General features: G+C 44.4%; 2 protein-coding genes across 3 annotated transcripts in view; both read left to right on the forward strand.

The window, feature by feature from the left end:
- KCNIP1 (potassium voltage-gated channel interacting protein 1) overlaps positions 1-25,849 on the forward strand; it is a 542,944-nt gene that overhangs the window by 306,970 nt on the left and 210,125 nt on the right. The gene's annotated exons all lie outside the window — the stretch shown is intronic.
- LOC140916402 (uncharacterized) lies at positions 4,350-6,249 on the forward strand. The gene is made up of 2 exons (XM_073358058.2): positions 4,350-5,104; positions 5,692-6,249. Exons 1-2 carry the CDS (start codon positions 4,525-4,527, stop codon positions 6,231-6,233), a joined length of 1,122 nt encoding a protein of 373 aa, XP_073214159.2. The 5' UTR covers positions 4,350-4,524; the 3' UTR covers positions 6,234-6,249.

A 25,849-nucleotide genomic window follows, 5' to 3' on the forward strand; every position in this document is an offset into this window, starting at 1 on the left:
CATTGGGGTTTGGCACTAAGGAGAGCTGCAGTAAGGAGTCAGACCCTGACCAATTCTTGCCCCAACATATTACAACTCAGAGGGGAAGTGAGGGAACTCTGGTGAAGCCCAGAAGTGGAACAGCCTGAGCTATGTTGTCCTGATTTGTCTTCAAATGTGGAACTCTTTGATTTGAACTGTTTATTGACATCCAAATCTTTTTCCAGCGATTACAATTCAAGTTTAAGGTGCATTGTTACTTGTGGACAGTTGATTTCGTGGATAAAATATACATCTGCATTGTTGGAAAATTCTTGGCCTCAGACAATTCAGCTATACATTGGTGATGGTGAGGTCCAAAATGTGATGAGATGCTATATATGTCTATCACTTCTTCACAACTGACTGACTGTTGTCAGTCTGGAAGATATTTAAGAAAGGGTAGATTGACTTTCATGACTTTATTCTTCATCCTTCAAGCATGGGGCCAGACTCAACAGTCGTGCAATTTCATTGTCTTTAATGGCATTATACCAAGTATGAATCTGGCCCGCATGTGAAACGCATGTGATGAGAACAGTGGTTTTCAGTTTTTTTTCTGAACATCCTTCAGGCAGAGACCTCATAGGGACAGAGCTCACTAACTATTACTGACTTCATACTGACAGTATCTCAATTATTTTGATCTCCAGAAATCCCTGGCATTGGGCTTGTTACTTACCTGAGGTTTGCTGTTCCGCAAAGTGGAAAAAACTTTTTTTGCTTCACTGAGTGCTTTTCCATTAAACACCTGACCCACTTTTGTCCAAAGTTGATGCTGCTGTGCTTAAAATTGCTTCAAATTCAGTCCTCTGCATGCAAAGGATTTTACCAGTAGTCCAAATTGTCCCTTTTTTGCTTTTTGTCCTGTCCTTTGAATTGTTACTATTCTTGATTAATTTGAATTTCTTCTGCTGTATCATGTGGTGAGGTAGGAAAAAAATGAACTGAACATACATCTTGGCAAAAACAGACTGTTTTTTTGACCTAATTGTAAATATTTTCAAAAGCCCTCTCACCCCACACCTCCCACCCCCACCCAGTTCATGCTTCTGTTAGTTTTAAGTAGTGAAAACAGACAGAAATTATGCAACATACAAATCTAAAGAAAGAGGGAAGGGGAATAAATATTCCAAGAGTCTATGATGCATATTATTCTTCATTTGTTCTCATAGCTCACGGAAGTGATGCTTTACAGAATATACTTTCTAATGTAGTGAATCCTGCTCATTCGTAAGACTGTGTGAGCTCAACGGCGTGGAACCTGTCTAGACCAGAAAGGTAACTGTGACCATTAGTAATTAGTTGTGTTCTAATTTTGTTACTAGAAAATTTCAAGAACAATTTCCAATGAAAGTGTCATTAAAAATTCCATTGTTGAAATTGACAATATTTGCAAAAAAATTGTCCATTTTAGAATTTTTTCACCCAATTCTTCACTATCTTTCTAGTATTTCTTACCCTCTCCATCTTTTTTGCATGAAACAATCAAGTGTTAGATTCCCACGTGGCCAAATGTTCTTTGTTTTGACAGTGTGGTTGCTATTTTGGGGTTTCACAGTTTATGTGGGACCAGGAGCAGGCCTAAGAGAGCAGTCAACTGGTTTGACGCAATGTTACAAAAGTTTCCTAGGATAAAGGTGCAGATCCCAAAGTAGGGTGGTCTTGTCTCAGCCACAGGACTGGAACTCAGGAGACCTGGGTTCTGTTCCCAGTTCTGCTCCAGGCTTCCTCTCTGATCTTGGGCAAGTCATTTAACTCTATGCATTAGTTCCCCCACCTTAAAGCAAGTGCAGCCCCTTACAGGGCTGTTGGGAAGTTACGCTAATTAAAAGTGATTTCAGATGGAAGATGCTGTACATTGCAATTTGAATATCATTATTTCCAAAATTAATTAGATCTGGGTTAGTTTACAAGTCTTTTGTGTGGGCATCTTGCTTTGTTTAACCATGTTGAATTGGTAGCCCCAGCATGTTCTCTCTCCCTGCCCCATCTTGAGATTTCTTACTAAATCCCAGCACCAGATGTCTACCTTCTTCTAGTTCCTCCCCTGATTCTCTCACACACACCCCATGCCCTCCCCAAGGGGAACTGACAATGCTTCCTAAGGGGTGGGAGGAAATATCCATGCACTCGGGAATGCTAGCTCAGGAGAGGGGAAGGTGAGAGCAATGGTGAATACAGGAAATAGCAGTCCCACTTGGCAACCTCTAGGGCTGAAGTGTGTCTTGAATCCATTTTCTTCTGTCCCATTTGCCCAGAACAGACTGACCTGTAATACAGTGCAGAAACCAATCGCTGTTGGCAAGTATGCAGTCTTGTATGAATACATTTGGTGGGGAATCAGCTGTTTGTCCTTGAGAGCTGATACTTCTGCCCATTGTCCAACAGTTTCAGAAGCACTCCCTGTAGTTGTTTGCACTTTTGCTTTTTAATTTCAAAAGCTTCATTTTGGGCTCAGCTGTTTAAAACTCCCAACTGAGCTTTTTAAGTGCAGAATGAAAAGGTTGAAAGCTGCTGCCACTAGCGCTGAGCGCTGCCAGCAGCCCCAGAAATAATGTACTTATGGGAAAAAAAGAGAGGAAACAAATGAGAGAGAAGAGGAGTTCATAGCCAGTACTCGTTCAGTGTCAGACAACACAAGGTTTGCATGCAAAAATTTAAAAAGAACATGCTGTGGCTTTCTGCACTGAGCCACATACTTTAAACAATTAATACACTTTGTCCTCTTTGCTCTTTATCCCTCCGGGTCTGATTTTGCCAGTCATGTTGAGTAGGGATTGAGACTACTCATTGTTAGTAAGAGTGGCAGACTGTTTCTTCATTTAGTAACGTATTCACAATGTGCCTGATCCAAAGCCTACGAAAGCCAGAGAGACCCTTTCCAATGACTTCAGCAGGCTTGGTATCAAGTCCACTGTGCTAACAATACTGCCTTTTTCTCCCCCCATTCCCTCTTCACAGTTATCATACTTATTTTGCAAACTACAACTGAATCCTTACAAACGTGAGGAAGGATTGTCCTATAGTTAGGGCATCGGGTTGGAATTCAGAAACCCTGGGTCCAATTTGTTGCTCTGTCACTGACTTTCTGGGTGACCTTGGTCAAGTCACTTAGTCTCTCTGTACCTCAGTCCCCATCTGTAAAATGGTGACACTGCCGTTTCCCTGCCTAACAGGGGTGTTGGGAAGATAAATTCACTGAAGATTGTGAGGAATTCAGATGCGTTGGTGTTGGGGAGCCATTTAAGTACCTAGAAAGAACTTTGAAGTACATGAGTATTCTTCCCATTTGGTGGTAGAATAAATTGAAGCAGAGATGAAAGACCAGTTCACTTCTACTGTTTTAGTGGGGATGATGTTTCACTCTTGGGAGCCATGTTGAGCCTTGTCATTTTAAGGTCTGCACATGCACTCTGTGATTTGAAAAATAAAACACAATTTTAATGTATTTATTTATTTCATTAAGAAAAAAAATCAAAATGTAATGGTAAAGAGAAAATGTGTTTTCTAGAATACGAACAGTGGTCACTCTTAAATTTTTCACCTAGATAATGGCATGTCAGTATTCCCTGAGCCGTGTCTAAATGTAATGGAAAATCTTCAGTTTCACAGCTAACTTTAATTTGACTTTTTTGTTTGAATACGGACAGGATGTACATTTTTCAAAAGTTCTTAAGTGCCATTTTCCGAAGTGGCTTAAGCATTGAGCACTGAGCATATTTCTCATTGAAAGTCAATGGAACTTATGTGCCAAAATCATCTAGAGGCTTTTTGGAAAAGTTATCCAGGGAAATATTGTTTCTGTGAAAATATCGTCCTGAATTCCTTGGGTGCCTGTCAGCATAAGGGCCAAATGCCTTGCTCACGATCTTGTTGTTGGTTAAGCAGCAGAGAGCTGATCCAAAGGGACTTCGCTCCTGCCTATGCTCTATGGAGGAAGGACTGGCATGTGGAAAGGAGGATGTTGAGGCTGATGCCACTGGATTTGCCTGCAGTGGGCCAAATCCCATTTTGAAGAGGAGCAGTGAACTATCTCAGCTGATCCTTCACATCACCTTCCATTGCCAGCCAGAGACCAGTTTCCTGGGTTTTATGTGCCTGCAGCATGGGTGCCATCACTGCAGGGAAGATTTGGGCATCTCCCTAAGCCCTGGTCTACACTAGGACTTTAGGTCGAATTTATCAACGTTAAATCGATTTAAACCTGCACCCGTCCACACAGTGAAGCCCTTTATTTCGACTTAAAGGGCTCTTAAAATCGATTTCCTTACTCCACCCCTGACAAGTGGATTAGCGCTTAAATCGACGTTCCCGGCTCGAATTTGGGGTACTGTGGACACAATTCGATGGTATTGGCCTCCGGGAGCTATCCCAGAGTGCTCCATTCTGACCACTCTGGACAGCACTCTCAACTCAGATGCACTGGCCAGGTAGACAGGAAAAGAACCGCAAACTTTTGAATCTCATTTCCTGTTTGGCCAGCGTGGCAAGCTGCAGGTGACCATGCAGAGCTCATCAGCACAGGTGACCATGATGGAGTCCCAGAATCGCAAAAGAGCTCCAGCATGGACCGAACGGGAGGTACGGGATCTGATCGCTGTTTGGGGAGAGGAATCCGTGCTATCAGAACTCCATTCCAGTTTTCGAAATGCCAAAACCTTTGTGAAAATCTCCCAGGGCATGAAGGACAGAGGCCATAACAGGGACCCGAAGCAGTGCCGCGTGAAACTGAAGGAGCTGAGGCAAGCCTACCAGAAAACCAGAGAGGCGAACAGCCGCTCTGGGTCAGAGCCCCAAACATGCCGCTTCTATGATGAGCTGCATGCCATTTTAGGGGGTTCAGCCACCACTACCCCAGCCGTGTTGTTTGACTCCTTCAATGGAGATGGAGGCAATACGGAAGCAGGTTTTGGGGACGAAGAAGATGATGATGAGGAGGTTGTAGATAGCTCACAGCAAGCAAGCGGAGAAACCGGTTTTCCCGACAGCCAGGAACTGTTTCTCACCCTAGACCTGGAGCCAGTACCCCCCGAACCCACCCAAGGCTGCCTCCTGGACCCAGCAGGCGGAGAAGGGACCTCTGGTGAGTGTACCTTTTAAAATGCTATACATGGTTTAAAAGCAAGCATGTGAAAGGATTACTTTGCCCTGGCATTTGCGGTTCTCCTAGATGTAGTCCTAAAGCCTTTGCAAAAGGTTTCTGGGGAGGGCAGCCTTATTGCGTCCTTCATGGTAGGACACTTTACCACTCCAGGCCAGTAACACGTACTCGGGAATCACTGTAGAACAAAGCATTGCAGTGTATGTTTGCTGGCATTCAACCAAAATCCGTTCTTTATCTCTCTGTGTTATCCTCAGGAGAGTGAGATATAATTCATGGTCACCTGGTTGAAATAGAGTGCTTTTCTTCAGGGACACTCAGAGGAGCCCATTCCTGCTGGGCTGTTTGCCTGTGGCTAAACAGAAATGTTCCCCGCTGTTAGCCACAGGGAGGGGGGAAGGTTGAGGGGGTAGTCACGCGGTGGGAGGAGGCAAAATGCGACCTTGTAACGAAAGCACATGTGCTATGTATGTAATGTTAACAGCAAGGTTTACCCTGAAAGAGTGTAGCGACTGTTTTATAAAATGTGTCTTTTTAAATACCGCTGTCCCTTTTTTTTTCTCCACCAGCTGCATGTGTTTCAATGATCACAGGATCTTCTCCTTCCCAGAGGCTAGTGAAGCTTAGAAAGAAAAAAAAACACACTCGCGATGAAATGTTCTCCGAGCTCATGCTGTCCTCCCACACTGACAGAGCACAGACGAATGCGTGGAGGCAAATAATGTCAGAGTGCAGGAAAGCACAAAAAGACTGGGAGGAGAGGTGGAGGGCTGAAGAGAGTAAGTGGCGGGCTGAAGAGAGTAAGTGGCGGGCTGAAGACAGGGCTGAAGCTCAAATGTGGCGGCAGCGTGATGAGAGGAGGCAGGATTCAATGCTGAGGCTGCTGCAGGACCAAACCAGAATGCTCCAGTGTATGGTTGAGCTGCAGCAAAGGCAGCTGGAGCACAGACTGCCACTGCTGCCCCTCTGTAACCAACCGCCCTCCTCCCCAAGTTCCATAGCCTCCACACCCAGACGCCCAAGAACGCGGTGGGGGGGCCTCCGGCCAACCAGCCACTCCACCACAGAGGATTGCCCAAAAAAAAGAAGGCTGTCATTCAATAAATTTTAAAGTTGTAAACTTTTAAAGTGCTGTGCTTAAAGTGCTGTGTGGCATTTTCCTTCCCTCCTCCACCACCCCTCCTGGGATACCTTGGTAGTCATCTCCCTATTTGTGTGATGAATGAATAACGAATGCATGACTGTGAAGCAGCAATGACTTTATTGCCTCTGCAAGCGGTGATTAAAGGGAGGAGGGGAGGGTGGTTAGCTTACAGGGAAGTAGAGTGAACCAAGGGGCGGGGGGTTTCATCAAGGAGAAACAAACAGAACTTTCACACCGTAGCCTGGCCAGTCATGAAACTGGTTTTCAAAGCTTCTCTGATGCGCACCGCACCCTCCTGTGCTCTTCTAACCACCCTGGTGTCTGGCTGCGCGTAACCAGCAGCTAGGCGATTTGCCTCAGCCTCCCACCCCGCCATAAACGTCTCCCCCTTACTCTCACAGATATTGTGGAGCACACAGCAAGCAGTAATAACAGTGGGAATATTGGTTTCACTGAGGTCTAAGCGAGTCAGTAAACTGCGCCAGCGCGCCTTTAAACGTCCAAATGCACATTCTACCACCATTCTGCACTTGCTCAGCCTGTAGTTGAACAGCTCCTGACTACTGTCCAGGCTGCCTGTGTACGGCTTCATGAGCCATGGCATTAAGGGGTAGGCTGGGTCCCCAAGGATACATATAGGCATTTCAACATCCCCAACAGTTATTTTCTGGTCTGGGAATAAAGTCCCTTCCTGCAGCTTTTGAAACAGACCAGAGTTCCTGAAGATGCGAGCATCATGCACCTTTCCCGGCCATCCCACGTTGATGTTGGTGAAACGTCCCTTGTGATCCACCAGAGCTTGCAGCACTATCGAAAAGTACCCCTTGCGGTTTATGTACTCGGCGGCTTGGTGCTCCGGTGCCAAGATAGGGATATGGGTTCCGTCTATAGCCCCACCACAGTTAGGGAATCCCATTGCAGCAAAGCCATCCACTATGACCTGCACATTTCCCAGGGTCACTACCCTTGATATCAGCAGATCTTTGATTGCGTGAGCTACTTGCATCACAGCAGCCCCCACAGTAGATTTGCCCACTCCAAATTGATTCCCAACTGACCGGTAGCTGTCTGGCGTTGCAAGCTTCCACAGGGCTATCGCCACTCGCTTCTCAACTGTGAGGGCTGCTCTCATCCTGGTATTCATGCGCTTCAGGGCAGGGGAAAGCAAGTCACAAAGTTCCATGAAAGTGCCCTTACACATGCGAAAGTTTCGCAGCCACTGGGAATCGTCCCAGACCTGCAACACTATGCGGTCCCACCAGTCTGTGCTTGTTTCCCGAGCCCAGAATCGGCGTTCCACAGCATGAACCTGCCCCATTAGCACCATGATGCATGCATTGTCAGGGCCCATGCTTTCAGAGAAATCTGTGTCCATGTCCTGATCACTCACGGGACCGCGCTGACGTCGCCTCCTCGCCCGGTATCGCGTTGCCATGTTCTGGTGCTGCATATACTGCTGGATAATGCGTGTGGTGGTTGATGTGCTCCTAATTGCCAAAATGAGCTCAGAGGCCTCCATGCTTGCCTTGGTATGGCGTCCGCACAGAAAAAAGGCGCGGAACGATTGTCTGCCGTTGCTCTGACGGAGGGAGGGGCGACTGACGACACGGCTTACAGGGTTGGCTTCAGGGAGCTAAAATCAACAAAGGGTGTGCCTGTACATCAAGGAGTATTTCAGGCAGGACTGCACGGAGGGTTCCAATAAGAAATGGTGCACCTAAGTTATCGTTGTTATTGGAACAAGGAGGTTAGCCTGGCCTCTGATTGATACATGGCTAGATTTACCTCGCTGCACCTTCTCTGTGAGTGACTGCAGTGTGATCTAGACAGGGGAGGAGGAAAATGAGTACAAAACAAATCTGGTCTATTTCTTGTTCTGACCCACTCCATCTATCTTTTACATCTTTGGCTGGCAGCAGACGGTGCAGAAGGACTGCATGCCATCCACATCTCATGGCTGCTTGGCAGAAGATGGTACAGTACGACTGCTAGCCATCTTCATCTCTTGCCTGCCTGGCATAAGATGGTACAATACGACTGCTAGCAATCCTCATCTCTTGCCTGCCTGGCAGAAGATGGTACAGTACGACTGCTAGCAGTCCGTATCGCCTGCCCGCTCACCATAAGATGGTTCAATAGGACTGCAGGACTAAAGAGAATGACCTGGTCAAGTCACTCCAAATTTAGTCCCTGCGCCCATGTCTGCCCAGGCGCTCCCAGCCGACGTGGCCAGGAGCACCTCGGACACGACGAGGACGACTACCAATCGTATTGCACCGTCTGCTGCCAGAAGGCAATGGGTTGCTGCTACTGTGCAGCAAAGCCGTACCGCGTCTGCCAGCACCCAGGAGACATAGGGTGACGGTTACCTGAGCTGGCTCCATGCTTGCCGTGGTATGGTGTCTGCACAGGTAACTCAGGAAAAAAGGCGCGAAATGATTGTCTGCCCTTGCTTTCACGGGGGGAGGGAGGGAACGGGGGCCTGACGATATGTACCCAGAACCACCCACGACAATGTTTTAGCCTCATCAGGCATTGGGATATCAACCCAGAATTCCAATGGGCAGCGGAGACTGCGGGAACTGTGGGATAGCTACCCACAGTGCAACGCTCCGGAAGTCGACGCTTGCCTCGGTACTGTGGAAGCACTCCGCCGAGTTAATGCACTTAATGCACTTAGAGCATTTTCTGTGGGGACACACACACTCGAATATATAAAAGCGATTTCTAAAAAACCGACTTCTATAAATTCAACCTAATTTCGTAGTGTAGACATACCCTAACTCTGTACTCTCCAGTCATTGCCCCTCTGAATGAATTGCAGGTTTAACGCTTTCTCATTCCCTCTGCCTCCCATTTTGTTTTAATGGGCTGCACGTTCGCCATTGAAATAAACGGTAGTACTGAGGATTCCTTCCCTGAGCCCTGCTATGCTTCAGGCTATCTTCCTTCAAGGAAAGCCCTCTGATTTGTGCTTTTCTTGGATTCTCGGAGTTGGCCCATAGCTAAATCATAGTCCCTATAGTACCTCAATGGACTTAAATTGCATGCTCATGGCACCCTCTCTAACTTGGTTTCAGTACAGGTGGGGGTGCTTTTACCCAACACTGCATATAGGCTATATTAAGGTGTGTGTTGAAACCATACACAAAAGGACTTAGAGTTGCCTAAAAACTAACACAGTATTGTAGGTATCAGCAAATGCTTAACCAGCCCTCAGCTAAAAAATCATGGATTTACCACAGGTCATAGAAGGAAACACAAATGCAGCAAAAACCAATTACTGTGGAAAATCAAACATCCTAGTGAGAGATGAAGGAAGTCGTACATGAATGCCTGACAAGAAATCTATTGAACATATTAAATTATACACATCTCCCAGAATAGCTAGAGCTTTAAAAGAAACTCAGGGCAGCAGCGCTCAATCAAGAGCAAAACCATAACGCTGCTGCATATCAGACTTGGGACAACTTGCACACAAAGACTACTCTTTGAAAGCAAGAAAACATCTTTGAACCCTGCAGCGCGCCATTAGCCAGACACACACACACAGAAATTATAAAGGAATTGCAGAGTAAAGTGAACTATGACAAGAGACTCCCCTTGTAAAACAGGACACTGAATATGCAAGTGGAGTAAAATAAAACAGCCACTAATCAAAATCTATCCCCTACCTAAACTCCAAGAAGAGCCATTTGCTGTCCACAAAATAAATTAGTTTTGAATTGACGCATGAAAAAAATATTAGTAATTATCCAAGGAGCCAAGAAAATATGAACTTGAGTTTCTGCTCTCTGGTCTATTGAGAGAGGTTAATGAATATTGTACTACAATGCTCAAATACTTTTTGAGGGGGAGAGTAATCAAGAGGTTAGAGTAAGGGAATGGAGATCAAATGAAATGGATTACATTCTTTGCTCGGTCCCTAACCTGCTGTATGACCTGTGCTACATTTTTTCCTAACCATAAAATGAGTTAGATAATAATTAACCAGCTCACAGAGGTTGTGATATTTAAGGGTTTAAGTGCTTTGAGACCCTTAGAGGATACAGACTATAGAAGTACAAAGTATTATAACTTATAGCCATGTGTGTATAGCATCACCCTTTGCATGGTGGAAATTCTTATCCCAAATCCAGAACAATTCTGCCCTATGTTACTAGGGTATTGATACCACTGAAGTCAGTAGAGCCCTGCAACCAAGGGCAGAATCATTCTGTAATGGCAGAAACCAGGAAAGTTTGAGGGCAGTTCTGTTCAGCATCTGGCCATTGTTTGCATTTTCTAAGATTTTCTTTTGTCTCCTGTCATCTAATCTTATTTTCCAAATTTCTTCTGCCCCTGCTCCAGATGCGTGGTTGGATTGTGGGCATCAGTCTACAGTCTTGTGACAGGGTAGCTATGGAGACACTCCACCACAATAGCAGCTCCAAGAGGCATTATGGCTGAGGTTCAGGATTATGGGAAGCATAGGCCAGAGCAGCTCCTGCAGCTCCCTTTGAACAGGTACAGCAAGCTCCATGCTGGTCTAGCTATAATAGAGCACTGCTCTTGGTATGAGTCTTAACAGGTGCTCAGTGACCCAGCAACTACTACTGTGACATGCCCCTGCAAAGGGATTGGGGGGAAAAGCTGCTTAATCCCTCTCACCCACCCATAAGGGGCTAGTCACAACTATGTTGCCCTTGGTTGGTGTATCTGTGGGGACTAAACGTGCAAACTCTGCATCTAAAAGCATGAGAGGCTGAACAGCTTGAACTAAGTGACAAGAGCTGTTAATGTGGAGAGAATAGCAGATTCTTAAACCTCTTAATCTTAAAACCTTAGTCCGGCCACTACATGGGGAGAAAACCACAGCGGTAGATCATATGTTACAATAGCATATATGTCGGGGTGGTCTGGTCCCAATACAATAATGGGATATAGGGCAGCCTGGGTGGTCCCTTATGTGCACTGACCCTGTGTTACTCATGGATGCAGATGCAAAAATTAAAATTGTGATGGCAGCCTCTGGAATGATTGTTTGTTTTTTAAAAACCACTATCAATTGGAATGAGTAAAAGGGAAAGGAAAACTCACAGCTTTTTGAAGTGCCAGAATGGTCCACGAATTTTTCTTTAAAAGTTTCAGAAATCAGAATAAACATGATACTAAACACAGTCTCAGCTGCCATAATCCACTGTGCTACTGACACGAGGCAACAAAAATGGAGATAAACTAGACACTAGCCCTCCAGCAAATCTCCCCCCCACCTCCTCCCCACACACACTATTAAAAGGATCTGGCCTGTTCTGTAGTGGGATTGTTCTTGTTATGCATAGATACAGCAACTGGATATTATATATTTTATCTATGGCTGACAGTGAGATTCTCAGATCCCTACTCAGCCTAAAAGCCTGTTTAACCTTTATTAAATATTATAATATTCCCATGAGGGAAGCACCTTCCTAACCCCATGCCCTTAGTTGTTGGCTTATGTCCTAAAGCAAAAGAGAGATGATGATCCTTTTATTTTAATCCTTTGTAGTGTACTTATGGATTTTTATATTATTCATCTCTCTCTTTTGAATCCTGCTAAACACTTGGCCCCCATGAGACCCTGTGGCAATGAGTTCCACAGGCTGGACACGCCTTGTGTAAAACTGTATCCATTTTTCACTTTTAAAATTTCTCGCATTTTAATTTTAACAGATGTTCGCTTGTTTTATTATGATAAAGAGAAAATAGGCACTGGCAAGAGACTTCTATAACTGATCACCTATCATGTCTCTCATTCATGCCCTCTCTAATCTAAATAGCCCTATTGTTCAATCTCTCCATATATCATCTTTCCAGGCCTCTGATCATTTACACTGGCCTTGTTTGGACTTTTTCAATTTCCTTTGTGACCCTGGTAAAGTCAGTTAACCTCGTTGTGCATCATTTTATCCATCTGTAAAATGGGGGAGGATAATACATACCTCAAAGAAGTGTTTAGGGTTAATGAATTAATATTTGTAAATCACTTTTAATCATGTTTATTACAGTAGTGGCTAAGGGCCAGTCAAGAATGAGGCACCATGGTTCTAGGTGCTGTATGAACACAGGGTAGTTGATGTGCCCTACCCTGAAGAGCTTACAGTCTAAACATATTAGACAGACTTAGGATGCGGGAAGGGGTAGAACACACCAGCACTGTGACCAATGGGATGGCAGCAAACAAAGACTTTAAGGCCAGAAGAGACCACCATGATCATCTAGTCTCACCTCCTGCACACTACAGGGCACAGAACCTCACCCACCCACTCCTGTAATAGACCCCTAACCTCTGGCTGAGTTATTGAAGTCCTCAAACCATGATTTAAAAACTTCAAGTTACAGATAATCTACCATTTACATGGGTTTAAACCTGCAAGTGATTGGTGCCCCATGCTGCAGGGGAAGGAGAACCACCCCCCCTCCCTCCTCAGGGTCTCTGCCAATCTGACCCAAGGGAAAATTCCTTTCTGACCCCAAATAGAAGGATCAGTTAGACTCTGAGCATGTGGGCAAGACCCACCAGGCAGACACCTGGGAAAGAATTCTCCGTAGTAACTCAGAGCCTTCCCCATCTAGTGTCCCATCACCAGCCATTGGATATATTTGCTGCTAGCAATCGCAGATTGTCTACATGCCATCATAGGCAGTCTCATCATACCATCCCCTCCATAACCGTATCAAGCTCAGTCTTGAAGCCAGTTAGGTTTTTTTTCATGTTAGTTCCACGATTCTTTTTGGGGTGGGTTACTTAGGAGGGGATCAGCTAAATGGAAAGAAAAGGGAGAGGAAAGTTGGTGGGGAGGGGGGGGTAGGGCAGAAGAGAAAAGGAGGGGCAGGTGTGGAATGAAGCTGGAGGAAGAAGATGGTGGGTTAGGGTTGTCACAAAAAGCCAGTCAGCACAGGGCAGAGAAAGTCATGTCAAAACTATAGCAAGTTCTCTGCCTTTCCAGAGGTCCCTGCTCTGGCTGTCTCTATCCCTGCCAGCTGGACTCTCTGGCTGGCTCCTCTCTGCAGTTTTTCCCCAATGATAAATGGAGGGAGGGGGGGACCCCACCTGGATCCTAGTGCCTCCATAAAATGTGTGCAAGGTCTCCCCTACACAGGAGGGTGCTGAGGGAAGGGGTGGTCCTGACTGGTCCCTGTTTTACTCCCTCCCCAGTGCAGCAGTCCCTGTTATGGCTGAAGCTGCTTCCACTGGATGGAGTCTTGAAAGCCTGTTACTGTATGGAAGGTTTTACAAATGTACAAATTATTTACTATTTTTTGAAGGTATAAATAACAAAGCCCAGTGATAGGAGAGTGAATGCTAATTGTGTATGCAGATAAAATAGATTACAGCACCAGCATCTAATGCTAGATCTGCACCACATCAGTTGTAACAACACACTCCTACTTAAAGTGAAAAGAAATATAAGTATCACAATTAAATTCCCATGATTTAATTGGCAGAGTGTCTTCTTTCATTTGTTTTGCAATAACATCCTATGAGCCACCACCATTCAAATCCTATATCCAGCAGCTTTGTTGCCCGGTACAAGAGTGCTTCTGATGAAACTTTCTGCTCTGAAATTTATATTGAACTTTGTGTGAAAGAATGCTCACCAGCTGATTTGTCTCATCATCGCCATTTCTCGGATCATTAATCCTAAAAATGGCTGACACTAATGTCTAATGCAAAGACTGAAGCGCTATCTTTCACTCAGATTCAGTGCAGTGTGTGTAACTTTGGAAACAGACAAATCTCTTGCCCGGGGGTTGAACAAAAAGTTTGGTGTTAAAAATCACATCTCCGTGGAAGAGAAATGTTGATAATGCAGGTTCCAGGTTTGTTTTTTTATTTTTCCAGCTTGAAGATTGTCTCCTCCAGCAAATTGAAACATATAATGTTAACCCTTGCAGTGTTCACTTCACTTGCTCTGGGGCTATTTGACAGGCACAATAAGCGACAGCAAAGAATTCTGATCTTGGAGTATGATCAGTCTCCTCTTAGTTCCAACCCAGCAGACCTCTTTACTACTTCAGGCATCAAAATGGGCCCTCCATCCCTGCAGGAGGTACTCAGAAGTGAGCCTTTGAATATTCCCCTTTACACACTGATGTCAGTGGTGGCCCCTTCGTATACAGAGGATGTAACATTACTTTGGCCTGGGATGCATGCACATCCCATTGTGCCCATTCCAAGACTGGCTGTATAAGGGAATTGTTTTCCAGGTGACAGAAACCAGGTGGCCAAGTAGCAGGATAAGGTACAAGGACAAACCAGTAGTTGAGTTAGGAAGGGACTCCGGAGAAGAGGCCAAGCTGTAGATTATTTGCCACAGTTCCTAGGCAGAAGTCTTAAGGAAAGAGTCCTAGTGCGAAGGGCCTTGGGGAAGCCTCAGCAGAGGCCTGTAGAGATGTGGGGGAGCGGCGTCAGAGAGGAAGACTGCTCAGCTGAGAGAGACTATATAGGATGGGGAAGCCCTGGAAGTAGGGGGAAGCTCTTGTAAGGACTGAGAGCACAGTGAAGTAGCGGTAAGGACTGAAAGGACTGTTGAGCCATGGGAAAGGCTTAAGGGATTAGTAAGCTTGGGGAAGAAGGCTGGGAGGTTTTGACTTGGGGTTACACTGTTCTTCTATCAAACAGAATCCCCAAGAGGTGGATCCACTGAAGTTAAGAGAACTTGAGGGCACTTTGCACCTTACAGAATTGGGCCCTAACAATTTGATCTTATCTTCTTATGGAAAGTTTTTTTTAAAAAAAAAGTCTTCAATACCATTTGCAGCATACTGACTTAGTGCATGTCTCCTGACTTTGTGAGAGTGAGACTGCATCTGTTTGAGCTGAGAGGTATGTTTCCTCGCCATTTAGATCAAAGTACCTGTGTTAGCTCTGCTCAAACTAGTGCGCTAAGAATAGCAGTGTATCTGGGATAGCTCGGTGGTGACTCAGGCTAGCCTCCCAGCTATGTACCCAGGGGATCCGGCTAGTCCAGACGGATAGCCCAAGCTGCCACCTGTGCCACCCTGACCAGGCTGCTATTTTTTGGTGCTAGTTCAGGCAGCACTAGTACAGGTACGTCTACGTGAGCTGGGAATTCGACCTCCCAGCTCAAGTGTAGAGTTACCTAAGGGTACCTCTACACTGTGCAAAAGACCCATGACACGTCTGCAGCTGGTGTATGTCAGCTGACTCTGAGACCCTGTAAGGGGGTGGGGGGAAAGGTCTCGGAGCCTGGGCTCCAGCCCAAGCCCATATGTCTACATGGCAATTTTTAGCCCCACAGCTCAAGTCTCACAAGGTCGAATCAGCTGACCTGGGCTCAGAGACTTGGTGCCATGGTTTTTTATTGCAGTGTAGACATACTGTAAGAGTCTGCTGCTTACGGACAGCAGGGGAGGTTAATCTTTAGCTCAAGTAGTAGGGGCTTTTGGTGCTAAAGGTCACAGGTTTTATCCCTGTTTATTACAATGGAGTCATTTGGCCATGGGTTCATTACACATTGGGTTTAGAGAGCTGGTTTTTTGGCAACTAACTCTGTCATAGTGTGATGTTAACATCTGCTCATGCATTGGAAACAGCAAAACCTGACTTTCACAGAGGGAAGGGATTGTTGGCTAGTGGTTAGAGCACTGGGATGGGACTCAGTAGACTTAGCCGTGATAGCTGGTTCTGCCACTGGCCTGCTGGATGACCTTGGGCAAATCACTTCACTACTCTGTGCCTCCGTTTCCCCACCTGTAAAATGGGGATAATGATACTGAACCCCCCCTTTGTAAAGCACTTTGAGATCTACTGATAAAACATCCTATGTAATAGCTATTTGTTGTTTGTTTTTCATTATTATTAGATAATGGTTACTTTCTTTTTTAATTGTTTCAGCAGCCTACAGTATTTAAGGCTTTTGCAGTCCTATTAACTTTGCAGGGAGGATGAGATGCAGGCTGTCTATCAACTTGTGACAGCACTTCATTTTTAATCTATTTCCTATTAGGCAACCGTGCAAAAATAAATATAAGCAGAAACAGCATCTTGAATTATTTCAATCCCCATGTTATTTCCATCATTCTTATGCGTTTTTTGTTGTTTGTTTGTTTGTTTACATTGCAAGCTGAAAATACGCTTTCTGCTTTGGGATCATTTGTTTTCTCAACTATATTAAAGTGTAATTACCTTGTTCTAACCATTGGAAAAAACAGTATTTCAGAACTAGAATTCTTTGTAAAACCAATCACTCACTTCATTCACTGAATAATGCGATGCCTTGGGATAGGAAATTAGAAATTAAGTGAGGTAGCAAGAAGGGGTTGAAATCCTTATACTGCTTTCTTCTTTGTATGTTATCAGCCACATTTTCAGAAGTAGCCACTGACTTTGGATGCCTCACTTTTGGGGTACCCAACTTGAGACATTTGGGACTTGCTTTTTCGAGAGGCTGAGGACTTGTACAGTCCCTTTGGGAACCACAAAGCTGACCCACGTGGAAAATGTGGACAACTGTGAAAAGCTTTAGTCTGTATTCTTTTTTGTTACGCAGCAGGCTGTGGGAGGAAGGGAAACCTGGTGTGATGCAAAGAGGAAGAAGCATTTGCAAACTTGACTTGATGTATGTGTGTGGGAGGGGGGGTTGAGTGGGAAAGGATTACAAAGGCCTAGATAGTGTGGAAAAGAAAGAGTCACCTGAGGGAAGCAGAGGGAAAGGCAAACAAAAACCACTTAAGATCATGTGACACAAAATGTAGGTATACTCGCAAGAGGGCAGAGTTAAGCTTTCACAGGCCACCGTAATTCAGGCATTTTGTAACTTTTGAGTGTTTGACTGTGTAACCTTAATAATAATTTCTGTCTCTGTGTGAGTTATATCTGTATTATACACAATTTTTTTAACTTTAACCTTGCCCCCCTTGTGGATATGCATTACAATACAGGCTTTAATTACCTGATCAGGGCCCAGAGTAAACCGTGCTCACTCAATGAGCAGCAAGTCAATATCTTGTTTTAGCCTCATTTAACAATGGGTGGCCCTAGGCCTTATTTACTGCCCACAATTCAAACCCTGCTCTGAAGACAGAATTATTAATTTACCTTATGGGCTTTTCCATGGCGCTCACTGCTATAGTATCTGACGGCTTCACAAACATTAATTGATTTATCTTCACAATGTTCACGTGAGACTTTCACAGGAACAACCAAACACACATCTCTGATACAAAGGCCAGCCCCTGCCCAATATCAAGTCCCTCATTCAAAGAATGGGGGTCTCTAGAGCGTCTCAGAGAAAATGTCATTGGAATTTTTTAGCATGGCAGAAGCATTTCTCCTAACTTCATTCTCAGAAACAGCTGAACTGTTTCATTTGAAACTTTTTCCAAACAGAAATCAGTCAGAGGCAGGCATCCACCATGGAAACCTTCAGCCAGAACAGTTAAAGTTTGACAAAGTTATAAACCACTGAAAACAGATGTATCGGACAACTTTAACAGATGGTACTGCTAGCTCCATCTATAATATGTATATAGCAATGGCAATTTATCCTAAGAAATTAGCAGTTAGCACTTGTTAGGAGATTGGATGCCATAGACGGTTGCTAATGAACTTCAGTCTGTCACCTGTTTGAAACCAGCTCAGACCAGTAGAGATTAAAAACTATTCCATTTACTGGGTGTTTGGTGGTTGTGAGATGAGTTTGAGCTTTCATTCCCACTATCACATCACAAATTTTATACCTTTCATCAGTATTAAATCTACACATTTTTTGAAGGCAGGAATGTATGGTTATATGCAAATTATTTGCAAATATGCAAATTATCTCAAATTAATTGCCATTAAATGTCAGTCCTAGAACTGCACAAAACTTGGCAGATATGTCATGACACTTCCTTTTGTTCTCTAGTCTTTTTTCTTTAAATTAAATATCATTTAGAATAATTTTAGACTTGAAAGTATGACTTGCTCTTTGTGCATGAAAAAACAGCATTGAGCTTTGAGACCAAACATTTAAGATCATGCCAGTGATCTAACATGAAAGCAAGGGTGGATTCGGTATGGGGTACTGATCAAAACAAATAAAACAAAAATCAGCCTCACATAATACCCATAGACACTCAAGAGTTTCTCAAGTCACTAGCCTGACCTTGCAGTGCCAGGAAAATAGGAAATCAGGTATAGCAATAAGATAGAAGGAAGTGGGAGAGGTGAACCCAAAATCCTAAATCCCAGCATATGTTTAGCAGGTGAGAGCTCCTAAAAATTGAGTTGGCAACTTTTGAAATGAGATAATTAGGCCTGGTTACACATGATTTAAACTTGGGCAGGATACTAGTATTTCTACTGATGCTGTTGGATCTTTCAGATTATATCTCTTGGACAGCCATGCTTAAGGTGCTATTAAATGTAATGCTCTTTATCTAATTAATTACCTATGTAAGTCATTTGGCATTTAATTGTGAAGTGATGAAATGTCTAAGCCTCCATGAAATAAATATGTTGGGTATAATTTACTAGTGGATGTTTCATTATTCTAATCGGCCACAATTTTCCAGTGCTGGTAGCTATGCCTATAGTTCAAGTTGCCTGACACATATCATTATGAGACCATTTTCAGTTGCTTATAGTTTGGCAAACTTTTAAGCATATGGGCTGAAGTTTCCCATGGTCTATGCCTGCCTCAGTCTGAACACTTCCAGAAAATGTCAGCAATTCAGGACAGGGTAAGGATAAAATATGTTTTGCCCATGTTAAAAATTTCTTACAACCCACTTTGTTTAGAAGCTCTAGTGCCTCCATCCTATGGAACAGGGATTGAAATTTGGGCGGGCATTCACCCGGTGGCCTGAAATACAGAACACTGGATTGGGACTGGATTGGGTTCTATTCCCAGCTCTGCCGTTGGCCTGCTAAGCGACATTGGGCAAGTCACTTCAGTGCCTCAGTTTCCCCACCTGAAAAATGGGGATAATCATACATCGCACTCTTAGGAAAGTACTTTCATACGTACTAACGAAGAGCACTAAGTAAGTGCTAGGTATTATTATGTTGACATCCTGAGAAAAAAAAATCCCCAAATTTGGCCAATTTATGAACCTCTGAATATCAGTTTGCACATGCTCAGTAGAGGTTGCTTAGAATGGGTTGCTAAACTTTCCCAAGATTCTGTCTGCCCTGAGTATGCTCCATCCCAGGGCTGCAAGTATTGAGCAGGACTTCCGTTGCAATTACTCCTGGCTGCTGTGGGCTGTTGTGATGCTAGGCAAAGGAACTGAAAACATGGAGACTGTCTCAGTTGCTTCTGCTGACGATGCCAGGCAGCAAGGAGATGGGAAGCTATCTGACTGGAAGGCAGAACAGTGAGGATCCAGGCCTGGAAAGGTAGCAAGGCAGGACACTGGGACAAGGAGGGGAGAAGTGAAATGAAGTGTTCAGGGGTGGCATTGGGACATGGAACAGTGGGAGGAAACGGGGAGTGTGATTAAACAGTCTGGTGGTGAGAAGGCGAGAAACTGGGAGAAGAGCAAGTTGGACACGTCAGGAGCAGAAGAGCTCAGGCTTGGGATATGGGGCAGAAGGGTCTGTTACCACCGGAGTGTACACCCATCTCAGAACACGGAATAGAATCCAGGAGGTCTGAGTCTTTGTATTCCTCTGCTGTCAGCATATAACTGAAATTCTGCTGGCTAAATGTGTGTCTCATCCCCTTCTATTAGCTGGCTCATATAGAGAATGACAACCTACTATTGCTTTCAGTTATTCCATTAGCTCAAGTGGCAGAGATTTGTGTAGTGGATCTAAAGGTTCCAACCCTGTTAATCAAATATGTGGGAATCAATAGGGGTCCATGTGATGGGATTTCTCGGGTGGGGGGTTCAGTTTGCTTTTTCAAAAAAACTTTGGAAGTTATACACACAATATTTAAAAACATTTAAGTTGCAAAGTCAAGCAGTTGAAAATTAGGTTACAACCAATTTGCCTTGTACTGAAGTTAGGCTTACCAGCTTGTAATTGCTAGGATCACCTCTGGATCCTTTTTTTTAAAAAAATCATGTCACATTAGCTATCCTCTAGTCATCTGGTACAGAAGCTGATTTAAGTGATAGGTTACGTAACAGCGTTAGTAGTTCTGCAATTTCATATTTGAGTTTTCAGAACTCTTGGATGAATACCATCCAATTCTGGAGACTCATTCCTGTTTTATTTCTCAGTTTGTTCCAAAACTTCCTCTACTGACACATCAGTCTGGGACACTTCCTCATATCTGTCACCTAAAAAGAAAGGCTCAGGTGTGGGAACCTTCCTCACATCCTCTGAAGTGAATGCAAAAAATTCTTTTAGCTTTTCCTCAATGACCTTGTCTTCCTTGAGTGCTCCTTCAGCACCTTGATTGGCCCAACTGGTTGTTAATTTTTGCAGTTAGTTTGAGTCTTGGTCTAGTTGCTCTTCCAATTTTTTTTTGTTGGTCTGCCTAATTATACTTTGACTTGCCTGAGTTTATGCTCCTTTCTATTTTCCTCGGTAGGATTTGATTTCCAATTTTTATTGGTTGCCTTTTTGCTTCTAACCACTTTTTTTACTTTGTTATTTAGCCATGATGGCACTTTTTTGGCCCTCTTACTATGTCTCTTTAAATTTAGGAGGTACATTGAATTAGAGCCTCTGTTATGGTGTTTTTAGGGTCTAGGTGCCCAGCACCACTCTCCGGGTTGCTGGAGTCCCTGGTCAGCTGACTCGACAAGCTACAGGAGTCAGGTAGCTCTGGGAGCCAGCTGGCCTGGGAGTTTGGAAGCACTAGGGTCCCTGGCCCTAGGGCAGTCCATGTGGAAATCTGAATTTCCGCCAGCTCCCAATCCTGATGTTTCTATTTTCCTTCGATGTGCTATGCATAGAATACCTTTGTCTGAAGGTCAACTAAGTGACTTCAAAATAGGAATGAAATGAATTAAGCTTTACAACACACTTGTAAAGCAGGCAAATGTAATGCCCATTTTTACCATTTCTGTCTGGGAAAGGAGACAGAAGTTCCATAGTTACCTTCACTGCACTTATAGATGGTTAGGGAGTAGAGCCGATAAAATAACCCAAATATGCACCGGAAAAATCCCCTTTTGAAATTTTCCAACAAAACTTCGTGTTTTCAGGAATTCTCATTTAGCTTTGTTTCGAAAGAACACTTCAAAATGAAGTTTTACTTGCTCTTGTTTCAAAATGTTAAAGCACAAATTTTGAAATGACTTCTCTTTAGCAATTTCTTTAATTTTATTTTTTTTAATTTAAAATGAAAACTTTTGGGCAACCATAAACTGTTTTTACCTTTCAGTTAACATTATCGAAAATGACATTCTCCTAACACAATTTTATTTCCATTTTTTACAATTGCCAGTGAGCCAAAAAATGTGTTATTCGCCAAGCTCAGGCTGGGAGCTCTTTTCAACAAATTGGTCTACTTTAACTACATTGACCAAATTTGACTCTCAGATATGTTAACTTAAATTTATATGAAGCTGTATATGCATTTGTCAAGGTTCCTTCCCCACTCTGAATGCTAGGGTACAGATGTGGGGACCTGCGTGAAAAACCTCCTAAGCTTATCTTTACCAGCTTAGGTAAAAACTTCCCCAAGGTACAAAATATTCCACCCTTTGTCCTTGGATTGGCCGCTACCACCAAACAAATACTGGTTACTGGGGAAGAGCTGTTTGGAAACATCTTTCCCCCCAAAATACTTCCCAAAACCTTGCACCCCACTTCCTGGACAAGGTTTGGTAAAAAGCCTCACCAATTTGCCTAGGTGACTACAGACCCAGACCCTTGGATCTTAAGAACAATCCTCCCAACATTTGCACCCCCCCTTTCCTGGGAAATGTTGGATAAAAAGTCACCAATTTGCATAGGTGACTACAGACCCAAACCCTTGGATCTGAGGACAATGAAAAAGCATTCAGTTTTCTTACAAGAAGACTTTTAATAGGAATAGAAGTATAGAAATCACCTCTGTAAAATCAGGATGGTAGATCCCTTACAGGGTAATTAATTCAAAACATAGAGAACCCCTCTAGGCAAAACCTTAAGTTACAAAAAAGATACAGACAGAAATAGTTATTCCATTCAGCACAATTCTTTTCTCAGCCATTTAAAGAAATCATAATCTAACACATTCTTAGCTAGATTACTTACTAAAAGTTCTAAGACTCCATTCCTGATCTATCCCCGGTAAAGACCAGCATATAGACAGAGACCCTTTGTTTCTCTCCCTCCTCCCAGCTTTTGAAAGTATCTTGTCTCCTCATTGGTCATTTTGGTCAGGTGCCAGCGAGGTTTCCTCTCACCTGTAAAGGGTTAAGAAGCTAAAGGTGTTTTCCCCTGGCCAGGAGGAATTTCAAAGGGGTTTACCCTTCCCTTTATATTTATGACACGCCCCCCAAATCTCAGGTAGGGTGAAGCACTGGCTGGGATTTCTTCCTGGAGCTCTAGGAAAAACAGAGTTAATAAGACACATGCATCTCTAAATATACTACCAAGTACATAAAGACTAACAATATTTTCCACATCTCAAGGACGATTTTAACCAGTTGATTCTGGGAAACTTTCACGGGAGAGTGCAGCAGCCACTTTGTTAGAAGCTCCTGAGATGTGTTGGATGTCAAAATCAAAATCTTGGAGAGCTAAACTCCACCGAAGTAGTTTTTTGTTAGTTTCCTTGACGGTGTGAAGCCACTTCAGTGCAGCATGGTCGGTTTGCAGGTGGAAACGCCATCCCCAAACATATGGGCCTAGCTTTTCCAGAGCGTAGACAATGGCGTAACATTCTTTTTCAGTGACTGACCAGTTGCTTTCCCTCTCAGACAGTTTTTTGCTGAGAAACACTACAGGGTGGAATTCTTGATCAGGTCCTTTTTGCATTAAAACTGCTCCCACCCTACGCTCGGACGCATCTGTGGTTACTAGGAACGGTTTGTCAAAGTCTGGGGCCCTTAGTACAGGGTCAGACATGAGTGTCGCTTTAAGCTTGTTAAAGGCCTTCTGACACTTTTTGGTCCACTGAACAGCATTTGGCTGTTTCTTTTTGGTTAGGTCTGTCAGTGGGGTGGCGATTTGGCTGTATTGGGGTACAAATAGTCTGTAATAACCGGCCAAGCCTAAGAAGGATTGAACCTGTTTCTTTGACTTGGGACAGGCCACTTTTGGATAGCATCCACTTTGGCCTGTAGGGGGCTGATAGTTCCTTGACCCACCTGGTGTCCAAGGTAAGTCACTCTGTTTAGGCCTATTTGACACTTCTTAGCCTTAACAGTTAGTCCTGCCTCCCTTATGCGCTCAAGGACTTTGTGTAGATGTTCCAGGTGGTCTGCCCAGGAATCTGAAAATATGGCCACATCATCAAGGTAGATGACTGCATATTCTCCTAATCCCGCTAGGAGACCATCTACAAGTCTTTGGAAGGTGGCGGGTGCATTTCGCAGCCCGAAAGGGAGTACATTAAATTCATACAGCCCGAGATGTGTGGTGAAGGCTGACCTTTCCTTGGCAGATTCATCTAGCAGTACCTGCCAGTACCCCTTGGTTAAGTCCAAGGTAGAGATGAACTGGGCCTGTCCCAGTTTCTCTAATAGTTCATCTGTGCGTGGCATTGGATAGTTGTCTGGGCGAGTTACAGCATTTAGCTTACGGTAGTCCACGCAAAAATGTATTTCCCCATCTGGTTTGGGAACTAGAATCATAGAATATCAGGGTTGGAAGGGACCCCAGAAGGTCATCTAGTCCAACCTCCTGCTCGAAGCAGGACCAATTCCCAGTTAAATCATCCCAGCCAGGGCTTTGTCAAGCCTGACCTTAAAAACCTCTAAGGAAGGAGATTCTACCACCTCCCTAGGTAATGCATTCCAGTGTTTCACCACCCTCCTAGTGAAAAAGTTTTTCCTAATATCCAATCTAAACCTCCCCCACTGCAACTTGAGACCATTACTCCTCGTTCTGTCATCCGCTACCATTGAGAACAGTCTAGAGCCATCCTCTTTGGAACCCCCTTTCAGGTAGTTGAAAGCAGCTATCAAATCCCCCCTCATTCTTCTCTTCTGCAGGCTAAACAATCCCAGCTCCCCCAGCCTCTCCTCACAAGTCATGTGTTCTAGACCCCTAATCATTTTTGTTGCCCTTCGCTGGACTCTCTCCAATTTATCCACATCCTTCTTGTAGTGTGGGGCCCAAAACTGGACACAGTACTCCAGATGAGGCCTCACCAATATCGAATAGAGGGGAACGATCACGTCCCTCGATCTGCTCGCTATGCCCCTACTTATACATCCCAAAATGCCATTGGCCTTCTTGGCAACAGAATTCTATGATTCTATGCTGACTCATATCCAGCTTCTCGTCCACTGTCACCCCTAGGTCCTTTTCCGCAGAACTGTTGCCTAGCCATTCGGTCCCTAGTCTGTAGCGGTGCATTGGATTCTTCCATCCTAAGTGCAGGACCCTGCACTTATCCTTATTGAACCTCATCAGATTTCTTTTGGCCCAATCCTCCAATTTGTCTAGGTCCTTCTGTATCCTATCCCTCCCCTCCAGCATATCTACCACTCCTCCCAGTTTAGTATCATCTGGGAATTTGCGGAGAGTGCAATCCACACCATCCTCCAGATCATTTATGAAGATATTGAACAAAACTGGAACAAAACCGGCCCCAGGACCAACCCTTGGGGCACTCCACTTGATACTGGCTGCCAACTAGACATGGAGCCATTGATGACTACCCGTTGAGCCCGGAGATGCCCATGCACTTCCAGAGGGGCGGATTACACCCATCTGTAACATATCCTGGATCTCCCGTTCTATAGCAGTTTTAGCTTGAGGAGACACCCGGTAAGGTTGGGCTCTAATTGGGTGAGCATTACCTGTGTCAATGGAGTGGTATGCCCGTTCAGTCAGTCCTGGGGTGGCTGAGAACGTTGGCGCATACCTAGCGCACAGCTCCTTGATCTGCTGTCGCTGCATACGCCCAAGGGTCATGGAGAGGTTCACCTCTTCCACACCACCAGCACATTTCCCTTTGTAGTAGACACCTTCAGGCCACTCAGTGTCGTCTCCTCCCTGGGCTGTAAACTGACAAACCTTTAATTCTCTGGGATAAAAGGGCTTTAGAGAATTAATATGGTACACCTTAGGCTTTCGGTTGGAGGTGGGGAATGCTATGAGATAATTAACAGCTCCCAGGTGCTCCTGGACCGTGAATGGCCCTTCCCACGATGCTTCCATTTTATGGGCCTGGAGCGCCTTTAAGACCATGACCTGGTCTCCTACTTTGAAGGAACGCTCTCTGGCATGTTTATCATACCAGGCTTTTTGCTCTTTTTGAGCATCCTGCAAGTTCTCTCTAGCAAGGGCTAAAGAGGTTCGGAGGGTGTTCTGTAGGTTGGTTACAAAGTCCAGAATGTTAGTCCCTGGAGAAGGTGTAAATCCCTCCCATTGCTGCTTCACCAACTGCAATGGCCCCTTAACCTCATGGCTATATACAAGTTCAAATGGGGAAAACCCTAAACTGGGGTGTGGTACAGCTCTGTAGGCAAAGAGCAACTGCTGCAACACTAGGTCCCAA

The sequence above is a fragment of the Lepidochelys kempii genome, chromosome 8 (assembly GCF_965140285.1).
Source record: "Lepidochelys kempii isolate rLepKem1 chromosome 8, rLepKem1.hap1, whole genome shotgun sequence".
Classification (NCBI taxonomy): domain Eukaryota; kingdom Metazoa; phylum Chordata; order Testudines; family Cheloniidae; genus Lepidochelys; species Lepidochelys kempii.

Excerpts from the sequence above, each read along its gene's own strand:
- LOC140916402 (XM_073358058.2), top strand. The coding sequence starts at position 4,525 with ATGCAGAGCTCATCAGCACAGGTGACCATGATGGAGTCCCAGAATCGC. Across the intron at positions 5,105-5,691 it reads AGGCGGAGAAGGGACCTCTG|CTGCATGTGTTTCAATGATC; the intron begins GTGAGTGTACCT and ends TTTCTCCACCAG.